The sequence below is a fragment of the Neltuma alba genome, unplaced genomic scaffold (assembly GCF_004799145.2).
Source record: "Neltuma alba isolate B1F8T4 unplaced genomic scaffold, ASM479914v2 tig00011337_pilon, whole genome shotgun sequence".
In the NCBI taxonomy this organism is placed as follows: Eukaryota; Viridiplantae; Streptophyta; class Magnoliopsida; order Fabales; family Fabaceae; genus Neltuma; species Neltuma alba.
In genome coordinates this window covers 271,713-288,832 of record NW_021636039.1, presented here as the reverse complement: position 1 = coordinate 288,832, position 17,120 = coordinate 271,713, and the positions used below count along the sequence as shown (strand labels likewise).

The 17,120-nt window shown below is 35.4% G+C and overlaps 1 protein-coding gene across 1 annotated transcript; it reads left to right on the top strand.

Annotated features, from left to right (window-relative positions):
* Positions 1-3,809: 3,809 nt before the first annotated feature.
* On the top strand, positions 3,810-16,785 carry LOC114712131 (probable LRR receptor-like serine/threonine-protein kinase At1g56130). Its single transcript, XM_028896603.1, has 14 exons — positions 3,810-3,870; positions 7,298-7,541; positions 7,640-7,711; positions 12,960-13,031; positions 13,349-13,420; positions 13,761-13,832; positions 14,438-14,509; positions 14,598-14,669; positions 15,239-15,310; positions 15,382-15,453; positions 15,574-15,645; positions 16,400-16,471; positions 16,565-16,630; positions 16,746-16,785. Exons 1-14 carry the CDS (start codon positions 3,810-3,812, stop codon positions 16,783-16,785), a joined length of 1,131 nt encoding a protein of 376 aa, XP_028752436.1.
* Positions 16,786-17,120: the final 335 nt, after the last annotated feature.

Here is a 17,120-nt window from a genome sequence, read left to right as displayed (position 1 = left end):
ATTCAAAACAGTAAGCAAAAGTAGAAAAACAAAAACAAAAAAAACAAAAAATTAATCATTAAGCCTACAAGTCCACATACCGGGTGAGTTAAATTTTCAGAATCAAATTTGGTGGATGCAAGAGTCCTCGATTGCTTTCCTTCTCCTCTTTAACTCTTTGTTGCACTTTCTTTTCATCCCAATTTGCAACAGCATGCTTTACATGTGTAGTTTTTGTTTCTCCCAGTGAAAAATTTTGTAGACAATATAACTGCAAGTGACATGAATGATAAGTTAACAGCAGCCATTGACAACATTCTGACCATCAAATGACAACAGAAACATACAAATTATTATAGCACTTACGATTAGGAAGTATAGACAACCTGACACATTCTTCTTCTTCTTAGTCAACTTGCCTTTTTCTAATTGTTTCTTGTACACTCCAATCCCCTTATATAGTTCATACAACACATAAGAGGACCAATCAAACTTATCCAATCTATCCGTTGTTGATAGTATTACCTTCAACAAATAATCACCGACACAAATACTTGCATTAGGACATAACAACGTTCCCAATGCATACATGACAAACAGTACCTTAAAATTTTCATCTTGGTTCTCAGTCAACAATGATGCTATCTTCTTGTATGGCATATTGCCATACATAATCCTCCACTGCTTGAACACTTCATCTTCATTATTCACAACTACTTTAATCTCTTCTCCGTTAAATGGTAGCTCCAAAAATTCATGCACATCTTTTGCCCTCATTTCCCTTCTCTTCCCTCTTATTGAAATGTTTTTTGATGCAAGATCAAATGCAGATATAAACTCTCCACACAATTCTCTTTGAATTGTGTGGCAACATACTTCCACTAGCTTGTCAAAACCTATCTTCTTTAGCCTGTCCATTAGATCCATCCTTTCTTTGATTATCTTGTAAACTATATACTTCTTGGACTTTGTGGGAGCTCTTTGTTCCTTAGCTCTTTTACAATACTCCTCTTTTTGCTGTTCAGATAATTTGTCCCAAGCATTTCTCACATGTTCATTCCTAGATTCAAGTTATTTGTATTTCCTTGAGCTTTTCTTATGGAATTCCTCTATGAATAAGGCATACCCAGAAAAATGACAGCTTCTTTGTTGTGCACTTTTGTTGGTTCCATCCTTCCTCATCTACTTAACCTGCAAAACAAGACCAATGCATTGAACTTCAATTCTTTTTGAATTTCTAGTAAACTTTTTAGAGATGCAGAGCTTCCTAGATATAGAAAAGAAAATTGATTTAAAAGCACTATGAAATAAAAAAAAAATTCTAACACTGATTTGATGATGTGGCATGATAACAAATGATGAATCAAATTAAAGGTGATGGATCAAACAGCACTAAATCCATTTCTATAAATAAAACCATCAATCATGCCAAATTATTTCTTTCAAGAGGCTATGTTCAAAGATATCATCAAATAAAAATGAAGCAATTATTTTCCTAGTTTCTTGTTTTAAATCATATACAAACTACATAAAAGCCTTGATGCACTAACACCAAACATTCATATTCTTCTTTTTTGGAGGAGGAATAATGCCATAATTTAAATCAAAATTCCTTCGTTTCCTTTTGATTTGACAAAAGCTTCATGCATGGCAATATTAACATTTCATGTTGTATAAGCTTAAGTCTCTACATGATCCTACTCTTATTCACGAAGCATTAAGGACAAGAGGGTTAAAGGATGACACAACTTGCATAGTCATTGACATAATTCTTCCTGAAAATGCAATGCCACTGCCACCTCCCCCAAAAAAGAAGAACAAGTTGAGGGCTCTGCTTTTCAGGAAGAAGTCTCGTGATGCTGCTGGTAACCTATCAAAGAAGCTTTCGGCTATAAATATAGTGGAGGAACTGTTCGAAGAAGGATCAGCTATGCTTGCTGAAAGGTAATGTCTTCCTTTTTTCAACACTATCAATTCACTAATTAAATGGTATACAAATTTATTGTGTCTGTGCCCTGCATATTGATTGTTGTTGTTCAAAGTGGAGGGTAATATTTGTTTAATACAAGGATCTAAAAACACAGACATAAAGGCGGGTAGGTGAATCATGGCTGGCTTTTCCCTGGTATTTCATCATGGAAGCTAATGCATGTGCCCTGTAATTTGTATCTTAAGGTTACCAAACAACAAAGTTCCACATACGAAGCCATCAAAAACCAAACATATTTTTCTTACTAAAGGGATTCCAAATTACTTTTAAAGTTTTGTCTTACTATTGTCACAAAGGTTCAAATAATCAGTTATCCAATTTGAAGTAATTCTCTTTTTCAATCATTATGGCTCCTGAAAGTTTGAACATTGCCGAACAGAGCTATAATGACAAACAATGACCAAATACCAAACTCAAACACAAAAATCGAGTTCTTCACTGCTTACCGTGACAAGAAATATGAGTCCACTGTAGTTTGAACAATGATGAATAGAGCTATAATGATGAGCTTCACTGCAATGATTCCGACCTCCGACGACGATGCTTTCAGAGACAACCAGAGCTATAACTACTTCGACGATGCTTTCAGATTTCGGTTTCGGTCTTCACTGCAATGATTCTGACCTCCGACGACGAGGATGATTTCAACGATAGCGCACAGTCACCACCCACCACAAGAGAAGAGGCTTTGACCAGAAATCAGAAGAAAATGGAGAAGGAACATGGCTGAAATGCAGAGATATTGAAATAGAACAAGGTACGATTAAAATGGCAATAGAGCTTGGATGAGAGTATGGAGGGTGAGAGCGTGATTTTGAAGTGAAATAGAATAGGGCTTCACACGCGAAGAGGCTTTCAACCAGACATTAGTTTTTTGAATCGCAACAGGGAAGGTTTCAACATTTCGTGCGATTGCTACCCGGGGCAATAAGGTCTTTTCAAATTTCATTAAATTGCACTGAGGTCCCTTTGGGACTTCACAAAAATTATGAGATTTCAGGGGACTTATTTGATGTATTTTGTTCTCCATGGGACCTTAATGTCATTCTCCCTATATTTTAATTTGAAGGAATAAAATTGTTAATAATATATTTTTTACCAACATAATTAATAATATATAAGATAATGTATTTAATAAAAAATTAAGATGTGTATATGTATTTATAAAATGTAAGATTAAATATGTTAATAGAAAAATAATTGAGGGATGTTAAAGTCATATTACCGTTGGGATCTACTCTGACAGGCACAATCATACTCTCTAATTTGAATTAGAAGTTGAATGGATTCACTTCTTCTGAAAACCATGGTCTATTGATTTTTGCCCCTATTTGCCATATATTTGACCCTAACCATGGTTTGAGTCATTTGCCAAACATGCCCTAAGAAGCCAATGTAAGACGTCAGCTCAAAACTTAGTGGGAGCATAACAGAAATAACTAGCAAAGGGGAAAAAAACGTTAATGAAGGACTTAGATGATCTATTATTTGGTTTCTATAAAGGAATTGACCTGAGAATAAAAACAAGCTACAAAAAAAGATTACACTCCACTGGTCCTTAATATAGGATCTAACTATTGAGTTGATATTAGTTTTAAATATAAAATTTATGTTTCATAATTATTATTTTTTTCTAAATTACCTATATTAATACTCTTTTAACTATAATCAAATAGGAGAAAAAAAGATATTAAGAAAATTTATTATGATGTTTTAAAAAAAACATTTACTCCTCCGGTCCTAAATGTAGGACCTATTTTGTAGTACAATTTATACTACAAAATGAATCCTATATTTAGGACCGGAAGGAGTAATAATTTTTATAATTGTCGCAGATACTATGGCAAAGGAAGCTCTCGGCGGGATGCAAGGGATGAACTGCTTCTCTTCACCTTCTCTGGGTATGTTGGATAGCTTGAGGAATGACGCATTGAACTGCCACATTATGTGAGCAGCTAGTGTTGTTGATCCATAAAAAAAAAAAAAAAAACTAACTTATTTTTTTTAATCCAATCAAATTAATTAAATAAGTCTTGCATTAAAAATTGATACAAAATTTTTAAGTAGTAGCGCCTGTCCAAAAACAAGCATTACAAAAGACCACATTGACAGTTTACATTTTCAATTTATTTACGTGTAATTATTGGCCGTATTTATTAGTGCACCCTTAGAAGCATTAAGTGTGTTAAGCAATGAAAACATGTCTCACTTGATGGAAATAATTCTTAAGCTTTAAGCTTTTAAGCACATATCCATAATTAAAAAAAATCATGACTATAGTTAAAATTTAAAAATATTTGCTCTGATATGGTTTGAAAAGTGTCTACTAGATTTTAAGATAGCTATTTTGAATTATATTTTTTTCCAAAAAGTTGATACTGATATTTCTAACTATAATCTTAAATTAAATTATTCCGTGTTTATAAGAAAGTAATTTACACCTAAAAATTTAAATTTATTTTTATCTTTTTAATATCAAATTGTAGGACGAATGGAATGAATATTCCAGTGCTTTTTCGGCAAAAAAAATAAATAAATATCCCAAGTGCTTTTTTTTTTGCCAAACTGTTTCAAACGCATAGATATTAACTTGGTGGGATGTTCACCTTCAATTTTTCAGAGTTCTTTTTTAGTAGAATTGCAGAAAGAGTTCATTTTATCAAGAAAAATTTGGTAAAAGGTACTTGTTTAAAAATTTTGTCGGTCAACAAGGCCTAAACTTGACGAGTCCAACTATTTTTCCTGGGTGTAACTTTTTTTTTTTCCAGCTCTGTGCGGCTTATCTTTAATTATGTGCAATAATTATTAAAACAAAAGTCATTTATACATTGTTGAAAATATGTTACACATAATTTTAAAAAAAAAGTTACACGTGTTGAAGATAGTTACATCGATTCAAATTTAGATTTTTTTAGTCAATATAATTTTCAACCAGATACTTTTTACTAATTTTCCCTTTTATTTTATTAATCACCAAAATAGATATTACATCACTCATTAACTATTTTCAGAGTCCTTGTCAAAAGAAAACAAAGACATGGTTTACAAAGATAATTGAATATGTTAGTTAAAAAAAAAATCAAGAAGACATGGTTTTATATTTAATTCTTACAAATATTAAAAAAAAATCATTGAAATGATTTTATAGCCATAAAGTTTTGCCTAAGTTAATTTCAAAATCCATCTAGATGTTTGTGAATTATTCTTTTTCTTGGACTTTGGGGATCAAAATCCTAAGACTGAAAATAAATAAAAAAATAGAAGAGACTTGGTCTATTCAATTTGATATTATGTAATTAATATCCGTTGGTTCAGATAGCTATGGCTATTGCCTACTAACTTGGTAGTGCATTATTAATTAACCAGTTATTCCCTCAAATCCTTAATTATAAGAACTTCTTAAATAGATAGATTAAAAAATTAAATAAATTAGTTATTATAATAAATACGATATGATCTCTCTAGAATATTTTGGTATAATATTAAATTATATATCAGTTTGTAAATTAGACAAATTAATTTAATAAAAAATAATAAATATGAAAAACATAATAAATTGAGGTCAATAAATTTAATTTTCACCCAACCAGTTTCATTGTGTTAGAAATCGGAGGCGGGAGGGCGGTTTTTGCCGTTTGCCGACGTTGAAATGGACAACTTCCTTGACTACCTGGAGAATTTTCCCACTAGAGGATATTATTGTGTGTGTATATAAAAGTTAATGAGATTGTAATTAGGAAGAATCCTTATAGATCTAATGGTAGTCTTGTGTATACATGAGTGATTGATTTGTCAATAACAGTCAATCACAGAATCTACGATCCAAAAAAAAAAGTCATGCGAAGTTATGTTATTATGGAGTCTTTTTGTTGGCAAAGAAAAGATTATGGATTTTTTTGTACCATAAATCTTAGAACTTGAGATCTAGTTTTTAAAATTTTGCTATCAAGCATTATTGTTGAAATATCACACTTTTTTTTTTTAAGCATTGAAATGGCACACTCTATTAGTAATATAAGCTGGCATTATGTTCATGCAAGTTCAAGTTCAAGTTCATAGTAGAAGTTTACTGTTAAGTGCAAAGAAATTATTTATAGACCTGACTTAAGAATTTTGCAGGATTTTTGTATTCTTTTTCCCTTTAACAATAACTATATTTTTATTTCCTTTTTATTGATTTTTCTAAAAAAAATATTTTATATTTACTCTATCCATTTAGAATTATAATATACTTTTAATTAATCTGCACCCTTTAATAAGTTAGTTAATGATTTTTAAAATTACGTATTTTTTTCATATTTATCCCCATTTAATAGTGTCTTAATTAGAAAAATTATATTAATTACATTCCTAATTAAAAATGTTTTTTTTTTAAATATCTTATTAATTACAACTTAAAAGACAAAAAATGTTTAGTAATTTTAAACATGATATTTCAAAAAACACTTTATATTACTTCTAGTTCTTAATATAAGAGCTAGTTAACTAATTTGAGTTGATTAAAGAAATTTTTTAAATTAATTATTTGTAATAAACAGGTGTTATCTTCCCTAGGATACTCTTGTTATATGTGTATTAGTTAGAACTACTATTTGATGAAATATTAATATGTTCAACTATTACAAAAACTATTTTTAAAAAAATGGATAAATATTATAGATAAAATATATTTAAATTTTATATTTAGGATCAAATTATAAACTAACAATTATATTATATTTACGAGCGGACGTAGTAATTTTGAAAGAGGGAAAAAGTTCTGTTTTTGAAAAAAAAATTACAAGCCTGTTTGTTTTTGTTCTTTGTTTTGTTGTTCTTAAAACAATTTTATAAAATTATTTTTTAGAATAATTTTTGAAAACAAAAAACAAAAGAATTTGTTTGGATAATAATTTTAAAAAATAATGTTTGAAAAAAACCGTAGGAAACCACATTTGATACGTGATAGTTGTCACTCGTAATAATAAGTGGTGGATAGTAAATGAGAAAAGAAGAAGATTTCTCAAAACTTTTCAAAACAAAAAATAAAAAACACAAAAACAAGAACAAAAAAACATATAAAACTTGTTTCGGTTTTTTAATTTTTAAAAACATGTTACTGTTTTTTATTTTTTAAAACAATCAACTAAAAACAAATTAAAAACAAAAAATTGTTTCTAAAACAAGAAACAAGATTACATCTTCCTTATCTTTTTAATCCTCCCAACGGCCTGTCAGTTAATTAGTTAATTCTTCGGCCAAAAAAAAAAAAAGTTAATTCTTCTCCCACTAACCCTACTAGTTAATTTGTGGGATTCGATTTTCTTTTCACGGTGCTTTCCTTGGAAGAATGGAAAACTCAGTCAGAAATTCTATTGCATCTCATGCAATTTATCCAAAATCTGAACTTTTATGTAGCGAGAACGTTGAATTCAATCTTCAACAAATGGGAAATATCGGCGTCAGCAAGCGTATGGAATATAAGCGGTGAACTATGCAGCGGACGAGCTATTGACAACACTACCGCGGTCGAAGACTTCAATCCATTTATCAAATGCGACTGTTCCAATGGCACTTGCCACATTACTGCACTGTATAATATCTGTCTTCTCTCAACTTGATTTATTGATATTGTTTTGTTATATGTATTGTTGATCTTGATCTTGCACTTTTCCCGCTTGTTTCTGGCAGGAGGGTTTATGCATTGGATGTTGTTGGGGAAATCCCAGAAGAGCTATGGACTCTGACTCACCTCACCAATTTGTATGCTTTTTAACTCCTTAAATTTCCAAGCTGGGTGATACATGTTATTTTACAGTATTTCATATTCTGCTGATTATTACTATGACAGAATCTCTAGTAAAGGGTATATCCGTAAAATGGTTATAGAGTTAGTTACGAAGAGAGAGAGAGTGAGTGGGCGCTACGTGCGTGGTAGGAAGTATATGGATTGTATGATGGTCACTCTTACGTTTTGTTGAATGAATTCTGGTTTTTCTCTCTTCTACTCATATCAAAGGTATCAGAGCCTTCTCTCCGGTAATGGCTCCGGAGACGCGATCTAATGGGCGCTTAGGTGAACTGGAGCATCAGCTGGAGCTTCAGCAAGCCGCGATGGCGTCGGTAAATGGCCGTTTGGATCAGCAGGGCCAGGATATTGCTTCCCTGAAAACGTCTGCTGCAAGATTTGAAGACTACTTTAAGGACCTGGTTGCGAAGGTCTCGGCTCTGTCAACTGAGCATGGGAAGCGCGCAGAAGATGGTTCCTCTTCTTTAACTCCTCCTCGCTTCCCCGCCTTCGGGTCTTTTGCAAAAGCTTCCCATTCCTCTCCTACTTATTCCGTTCCAACGAAACAGAGTCGTGTGGAATTTCCCAGATTCGACGGCTCCGATTTCCGTGGGTGGGCCTATCGTGTTCGACAATTTTTTGAAGTTGACGGTACTCCACCGGATCAACGCATCCGTATACTGAGTATCCACCTGGAGGGTCATGCCCTTCGCTGGCATCAGACTTTTATCCGTCACCGGGCATTCTCGGAGGTTAGCTGGTCCGAATACTTCCATCAAATGGAGCTGAAGTTCGCTGATGTCAGAGAGGAGAGTCCTACAATTGGCCTTAAGAAACTACAGCAACTCGACGGTACTGTTCTCGAATACGAGCAGAAGTTTGATGAACTGCTCTCTGAGATCGACATTCCAGAGGAGGTTGCGATAAGTTTATTTGTTGGTGGCCTGCGTCCAGACATCCAGAAATGTGTTCTTAATTTCCAACCTACATCTCTTTCGAGCACGATGAGCTGTGCCCGGCGACAAGAAGGGACGATCCGAGCTTTACATGAAAATGCTCCGTCGGCAGCTGTGTGGGGTCGAAGGACGGCTCCGTCATCATCCAGGGGGCCAGGAGATTTCGTTGGGCCTCGAGCATCTGCTCCTTTGGGTTTTAACATGAGCCCAATGTCAAATTCGTCCTCCTTCTCAAAGCCCAAATCGCCCGAGTCGCTGTCCGTGCCCAAGAACTCAGCTCCCTCATTTGCAGCATCATCACCGTCGACCTCTGGGTCTCCCAAACCTTCTCGGCAATTATCAAAAAAAGAGATGGATGAGAGGAGACGTAAAGGATTGTGCTATTGGTGCCCGGAGAAGTACTCTAGCAGCCATAGATGCAAAGAGTCGCATCTTTTTATGCTGGTAGTAGATGACGATGAAGAACATTTCGAAGATGCTTTGGAGGACCCTCCTTCGGATTCTGTAGGGACTATTAACGCCATTGAAGGGAAAGAAGGAGCATCCACCTTGAAGCTCTTGGGCCGAATTAAGAACCAACAGGTTGTTATACTGGTGGATACCGGCAGCACACATAACGTGCTAGACACATCCATTGCTAAGCGTCTCCAGCTGAAACCTCAAGAACGAAGTGATGTCTTCCTCACAGTAGCCGATAATCGCCAGGTAACGGTTAATAAGTGTTGTTCGAACCTGGAATGGGAAATGGGCAATCATACATTCTCGACTGATTTCCTAGTTATGAAAATAGGAAGCTATGACATGATTTTGGGCACTCAGTGGCTGCGTACCATTGGGAAATTTTCTATGGATATGGAAGCCAAGCTTTTTGAATTCAAGATTGATGGGGCATTACTTGAGTTGCATGGGATTGGGTATAGAGAACTTCCGAAAACTGAAGAGATTAATTCTGTACGTGATCTGGTAGTTGCAGCACATGTTTTCTTAATCCAGGATTCAACTCACCTACACTTGGGTCTCAAGATTCCTTCCCCTCTGTCTGAATGCCAGCAACGTGAGTTGAAGCATCTCTTAGAGACTTTTACAGATGTGTTTGATGAACCCAAAGGCCTGCCTCCTTCCCGCCAATTTGATCACTCTATTCACCTTCATCATGACAAACCTATAAGTTGTAGACCCTACAGATACGGCCCTGCTCAAAAGTCTGAAATTGAAAGACAAGTCCAGGAAATGCTGTCGTCTGGGATTATAAGGGAAAGCTCTAGTTCTTTTGCTGCACCGGTTGTCTTGGTTCAAAAGAAGGAAGGAACGTGGCGCTTCTGTGTTGATTACCGAAGGTTGAACGAGGCCACCATCAAGAACAAATTCCCTATTCCTGTAATTGAAGAATTGCTGAAAGAATTAACTGGAGCTACTTATTTTTCGAAGCTGGATTTGAGGGCAGGGTACCATCAAATTCGAATGAGGGTAGATGACGTTCATAAAACAGCTTTCAAGACACATGAGGGGCTTTATGAGTTTCTGGTTATGCCTTTTGGGCTGACAAATGCCCCAGCCACCTTCCAAGGTCTTATGAATTCAGTTTTCAAAGCATTTTTGAGGAAATTCATCTTAGTTTTCTTTGATGACATACTGGTCTACAGTAGAGATTGGAGCTCTCATCTTAAACACCTAGAGATTGTTTTATCAACCTTGCGACAGCATCAACTATACGCCAAGTCCTCCAAATGTATTTTTGCTGCCACTCAAATCGATTATTTGGGACATATTATCTCTGTAAATGGGGTCCAAGCAGATCCTAAAAAACTAGATGCTATTAACTCATGGCCCATACCAACTACCTTGAAGGAGTTGAGAGGATTCCTGGGCCTTACGGGCTATTATAGAAGGTTTATAAGGCATTATGGCCTTATCAGTCAGCCTTTGACAAAGCTACTTAAGAAGAATACACCCTTTCGTTGGTCATCTGCTGCTCAGGATGCCTTTAGTAAGCTAAAGCAGATTATGACATCACCACCGGTCTTAATCCTTCCTAATTTTGATGACACCTTTGTGGTCGAGACTGATGCTTCTGGCCGTGGATTGGGAGCTGTACTATCTCAGAAGGGGCACCCTGTAGCTTTTGCTAGCAAAGCATTGGCCCCTAACAAGAAGCCCTTATCAGCATATGAAAGGGAATTACTTGCCATCATTTTTGCTGTTAAGCAGTGGCGTTCTTACCTCTGTGGTCGTAAATTTATCATTAAAACTGACCATTTGCCCCTCAAACATCTTCTGGAACAACAGAACTTGAACCCGGACCAGTTTAAATGGCTCCATAAGTTATGGGGTTTACATTACGAGATCGTATATAGGAAGGGTAGTGACAACACAGCAGCAGATGCACTATCTCGGAAGGATGAAGGAGGCTGTTTTGCAATCACAATTCCGGTTTCCCCTCTTTATGACCGAGTGCGGGACTCGTGGTTACTTGATGACCAGCTTCAACAGTTAATTAAGGATCTGGAGCAGGACTCTTTGTCTCATTCTAAATATACTTGGCAGCACCAGTTATTAAAGCGCAATGGGAAACTCGTAGTGGGGGCTGATAAAGGACTTCGCCAGGATTTACTCCATTATTTCCATGCTACCGGAATTGGGGGTCATTCAGGTATACATGCTACCTTTAAACGTCTCTCTTCTTTTTTCTACTGGAAGGGCATGGAAAGGGATGTTAGGAACTATGTACGGGAATGCACTATCTGCCAAAGGTTCAAACCTGAGTTGGTGGCTTCACCAGGATTAATCCAACCCTTGCCTATACCGGAGCATGTTTGGACAGAATTATCTATGGATTTCATTAGCGGGCTGCCCAATTCCTACTCTAAGACTACCATCCTCGTGGTAGTGGATCGATTGTCTAAAGCTGCCCATTTTTTTCCACTAAAGCATCCTTTCACAGCAGTACAGGTCGCCCAATTGTTCCTGGACAATGTGGTTAAGTTGCATGGCTTCCCTAAATCCATAGTGACAGATCGGGATCCAGTCTTCTGTGGGAAGTTCTGGAAGGAATTATTCCGTCTCTATGGGGTCAACCTACAATACTCTTCTGCATATCATCCACAAACGGATGGACAAACAGAAGTTCTCAATCGCTGCTTGGAGTGTTACCTTCGTTGCATGACCGGTGATTTCCCTAAACAATGGGTCAAGTGGTTGCCTCTTGCTGAACTCTGGTACAATACGACCTATCATTCTTCTATTGGCATGACCCCTTTTGAAGCTGTATATGGGGTTCCTCCTCCGGTTCATTTACCTTACATAGCAGGAGATTCTCCTAATGATATGGTTGATCGGACTTGTCTTGCAAGGGAGTTGGTGCTGCAAATTCTCAAACAGCACTTGTTGAAGGCTCAACATAGAATGATTCAACAAGCAAATAAACATCGAACTGAACGACACTTTGAGGTTGGTGACATGGTTTACCTCAAGCTCCACCCATTTAGGAGGAATTTAATCAATAACTCCTCACTGCATAAGCTGGCTGCTAGATATTTTGGGCCCTTCACGGTCATAAAAAAGGTGGGGCCTGTTGCTTATGAATTGCAGTTACCCCCTCACACAAGGGTGCATCCAGTTTTCCATGTTTCTCTTCTTAAGAAACACGCCGGCTCTCTTACACCAGTGACTACCACTCTGCCTCCCATTGATGATCAGGGCCATTTTATGTTGGAACCAGAAGAAATCTTGGGCCGGAAAATTGTCAAGCGACATGATCTGCCAGTAACACAAATACTGGTCCGTTGGAAGTTTGCTAATGCTGAGGATGCGACTTGGGAAGACCTTTCAGCAATTCAACAGCAATTTCCTCACTTTCCGACGGTGGCTCCTCCAACCAATACCATCCTTGTGGACAAGGATCCTTTTTAGGGGGGGAGTATTGATACATGTTATTTTACAGTATTTCATATTCTGCTGATTATTACTATGACAGAATCTCTAGTAAAGGGTATATCCGTAAAATGGTTATAGAGTTAGTTACGAAGAGAGAGAGAGTGAGTGGGCGCTACGTGCGTGGTAGGAAGTATATGGATTGTATGATGGTCACTCTTACGTTTTGTTGAATGAATTCTGGTTTTTCTCTCTTCTACTCATATCACTGGGTTTTACTAAAATTTCTTGCAAAACATCCTCGAAAGAGTTCTTATTTATTTATTTTTTAAATGAATGGAATTTTTTTCTTTTTAATTTTTTTGGCTTTCATAAAGTTTCCTCTAATTGCAATCAGGAACCTCAGTCAGAATTATTTGACGGGTTCTCTACCTCCAGCCATTGGAAATCTCACTCGTATGCAGTACATGTAAGGCTGACTAGATAGCGGTTGTAAATCCTTCTTGTACCTAAGGATCCTCTCAATTTCTTATGGGAAAAAGATGGTCATTGCGAGCAAATTGATACTGTTCAGTTGATTTGGATAGTTCAAATATGTTAACATCAGTTTTGTGTATTTCAAATGGCAAAAGATAAGTTTCACACTGTTCAGGTTGATATGATGGTAGAGTTTATTCGAAATGACTAATTTTTTTTCCCATCTTATTAGAGAGAATTTGGATTTGCTTATTATGCCTTGTGCTCACTACTCATGGACTCACTTTATTGTAAATTTATCCTAATTAGGACCTTAGGCATCAACTCCTTATCAGGGGAGCTTCCCAAGGAATTGGGAAATCTTACTGAGTTAATTGTATTGTAAGTCATCTACTTCCCCTTGAAGCAATTTCTTTCTTCCTTCTTTTTTGCTCTGTCCTTTCATTTTGTTTCTCTGTTTTTGCGGGTGATTTAACTGGCAATTTTGATATTTTTACTTTTCCATGTACCCAAGTTATATCACATTATTCAAAAGTGATATTTCGTTTCTTTTCTTTTTTGTTTTCAATGGGCTTTTTTAATATCTGGAATTGATAATGAAGGATGCTGAATAATTATGTAGCTTAATTAAAGACCATTTTGTTTTATTAGAATTATGATTCCATGAGACATATATCATGATGATACTATCCATCCACTTAATTATTTGTTAATTCTGCAGGGGTCTTGGATCAAACAACTTCTCTGGGTCTATCCCCTCTGAACTAGGGAAACTCGTGAAATTGGAACAACTGTAAGCTCCAGTGCACTCTGCGTCTGTAGGTTTTGTTATGATCAAATTGAAAGAGTCCCGCATTGGAAGCATGAGATTCTGTTTCTAATGACGGGCTTATGAAAAATATATTCTCTCAACTCCATGAATATTAATCTTTCAGATGACATGTATACGTTTAATTTATGTTTGATTATCATATAGAAGATATCTAACAGCATGCTGTCTAGTAATTTGTTGGCAATTTTCGGGAAATAGTTATGATCAAAGAATTAATGTCTGAGACTTGTAGGTTATAGTAACACTTATGGACATGAACAACTTGCATTATATTTTGCTTCTCAAATATGTGTTTGTCATATTATTTTTAATTAATAAAAAATAATGAATCATTTCTTCCTATGTTTGGAATTTATATACTGCATTTCAAATATATTTGATGGTAGCATTGGCAATTTATTTTCGCAACATTCCTGACATTCCTCTTTCATTTCAATGTAGTGAGGCTCCTTATATGCCAAAAAAGTTACAATTATTCACTTTGTTTTGGAATCTGGATTATGTTAGTTTATTGATTTTTGTGTGATCAGCAGATGATATCAATTTCAATAAAAATTTCTATGCAGTTATTTAGATAGTTCGGGACTTAGTGGCCAGATTCCTCCTACTTTTGCTAGTCTTAAAAACCCGGCGACAGTGTAAGAGTTTGTTACTTTTTCTTGTCTGTTACATGATAATTATAATATTAAAAATGAAATAACTTTGAAAGTTTTCCTGGTTGTCCAGATGGGCTTCAGACATGGAACTCACGGGCAGGATACCAGACTTCATAGGAAGTTGGTCTAAGCTTATAGTCTTGTAAGACAATATTGTCAATACTGTTTTCTTTTTCCTTGAAATTAGGACGTTGGATCTCTTAGACATTTTAAAGTGGTATGCGTAATTTTGAATAGAGTGTTTGATGTTTAATGAGCATTGATTTTATCCAGCTACTCTGCATGAAGTCCTTTAACTCTGTGCGTCATTTCAAGGAATGTAATGACTTTGGTTAGAATGAAACTTGAGAAGCATTAATTAGAAGTATCTACTGTCTCATCATCAGAGATAATTAGTTTACAGCCTCCTTATGATCAATTTCAGGCTTCTCCCCTAGTGGGTTTACAAAGGGGTTGGAAAGCACTTATGAGCTAACAAGTCTTTAGTTAAAATATGGTTTTGCTACGACTATTTGTGCTAATGGATTGATTTTTTTTTCTCATCACTAAATTCCTTTCCTATTTATAAAATGTAGTTAAATCTTTCCTTATAAAAACTTGTGTGCAAAAAAATTCTTTCAGATATGAAATATAAATACTTGTTTTGTTACTTGGTATTTTCTGTTCCAAAAGTTTGTGCTCACTGAGTAGAATTTCTGTACTTTTTGATAGGAGGTTCCAGGGGAATTCTTTTGAAGGTCCAATACCATCATCATTTAGCAATCTGACTTCTCTTACAGAGTTGTAAGTGTCATCACTACTTACTTGTATGCATTTTTGCGGATTGATAAGAACTAAGCATAATTCTAATGCAGGAGAATAAGTGAAATATCTAATGGGAGCTCATCACTGGCATTTATAAGGAATATGAAATCTTTGACTGTCTTGTAAGTTGGAAGGCAATGACTTCCCTCATAATTCATAGCCTTCCTGATACATCGATATATTTCCTTTTATTTATTTTTTTCCTAGAATGTAGCATGACAACTTGGTTAACAATCTTGCAGAGTTCTGAGAAATAACAATATTTCTGATCCAATTCCATCAAATATCGGTGAATTTCTAAATTTGACCCAGCTGTGAGTATTCCCTATTCATGTAGTTCTTCAGATAAGCATAAACTATCCAGATATCTTAATTTGTGTTGGATATATAGGCCAATCAATACTAGCCATTAGTCCTTTTGTCCTAGAAATCAGAGGTGGAAGTTCGGGGGATCTAGTCAACCTATTACTTGATTTCTTAGTTTCTTAGTCATGTTGCCCTTTTATGAAAATTTATTTCTCGTAATGCTCTTGTTTTATGGGATTCTAGTAGCTGGTATGTAGCCATGGTCTCAAATAGTGGCCTATGGCAATGATGTAATGAAAAGAACAAAAGCACAGACTGCGATTGTTCTTCAACTTGCTTCCCAGGAAAAAGCAAATCAGACAATGGTTTCCATTGGATATCTCCAACCTGAATAAATACCTTAGTTTTTGTATAGTAGTTATACTGCTTAACTATAGGGCAACCCTTAGTGCTAATTCGTTCAAATTGAAATGTTCATCAAGCTGAGTGATTTGTCATTAGAACTCAATGTGTGTGCTACTGGCAACTGGATCTGAAATGACTTGCTCGTTTACCAAGGATTCTTCACTAATTTTCTATAATCAATTCTCTTTTATTATTTTCCCTATTATGTGCTTTATGTGGCAGAAAACGGTTGGAGTCAACTAACCATCCATCTTATCTTTCATACTCATATTATTATTTCCAATGAGGAAAAAGATCAATGGTCTTCAGTTGTGTTTGTGTTCCACATCCGGATGATTATATAGCTGGTTCTTGCAGGGATCTGAGCTTCAATAACATCATAGGACAGGTTCCGGGATCACTTTTCAATCTGAGTTTGCTAACACACTTGTAATATATATGCTGTCCTAAGTAATTGAATTATGGATTTCCTGCATGCCTTCATGATTGGATTAAAGCATGATTTGTTTTTCACCAACTCAGGTTTCTGGGAAATAACAAACTCACTGGTGCAATCCCTACTCAGATAAGCCCAACTCTTCTCAATATGTGAGTATTCTTGACATATTTTATCTCTGTTTGTTGTTATGATTGATTATTTGATTGATTATTTGAGGTTGAATCATCTTCAGGCTTCTATGTACTCCTTTTATAATGTTTACAGAAATTTAACAGAAAGAATTGCTGAGTTCTGTGCTATATGAATTTTGAAGCTTCAGGTTAATGTTGTTGTTCGAATCATAAGGAGTATTTGTGTTTTATAAAATAGTGATCTGTATTTAGTACAAAATAGCTGTTTTAATAAATCTTATTGATCATCTAGTATGGAAATGGCTATATTTATAACTTTTTTTCCAAATTCATAATCATGTTAAATTTAAGATTAATTTCTGTAAAGGCGTTAAAATTAAAATTCCTCATCTAACAAGAGAACAAGTGGTTGATGGCAGTGATATGCTCAAACTTATAATTTATTAGCAGATTTTTAATAAGAAAGTGATTGTTCCGTTGATTATTAAATTCAACAGTCGTTGAAGAC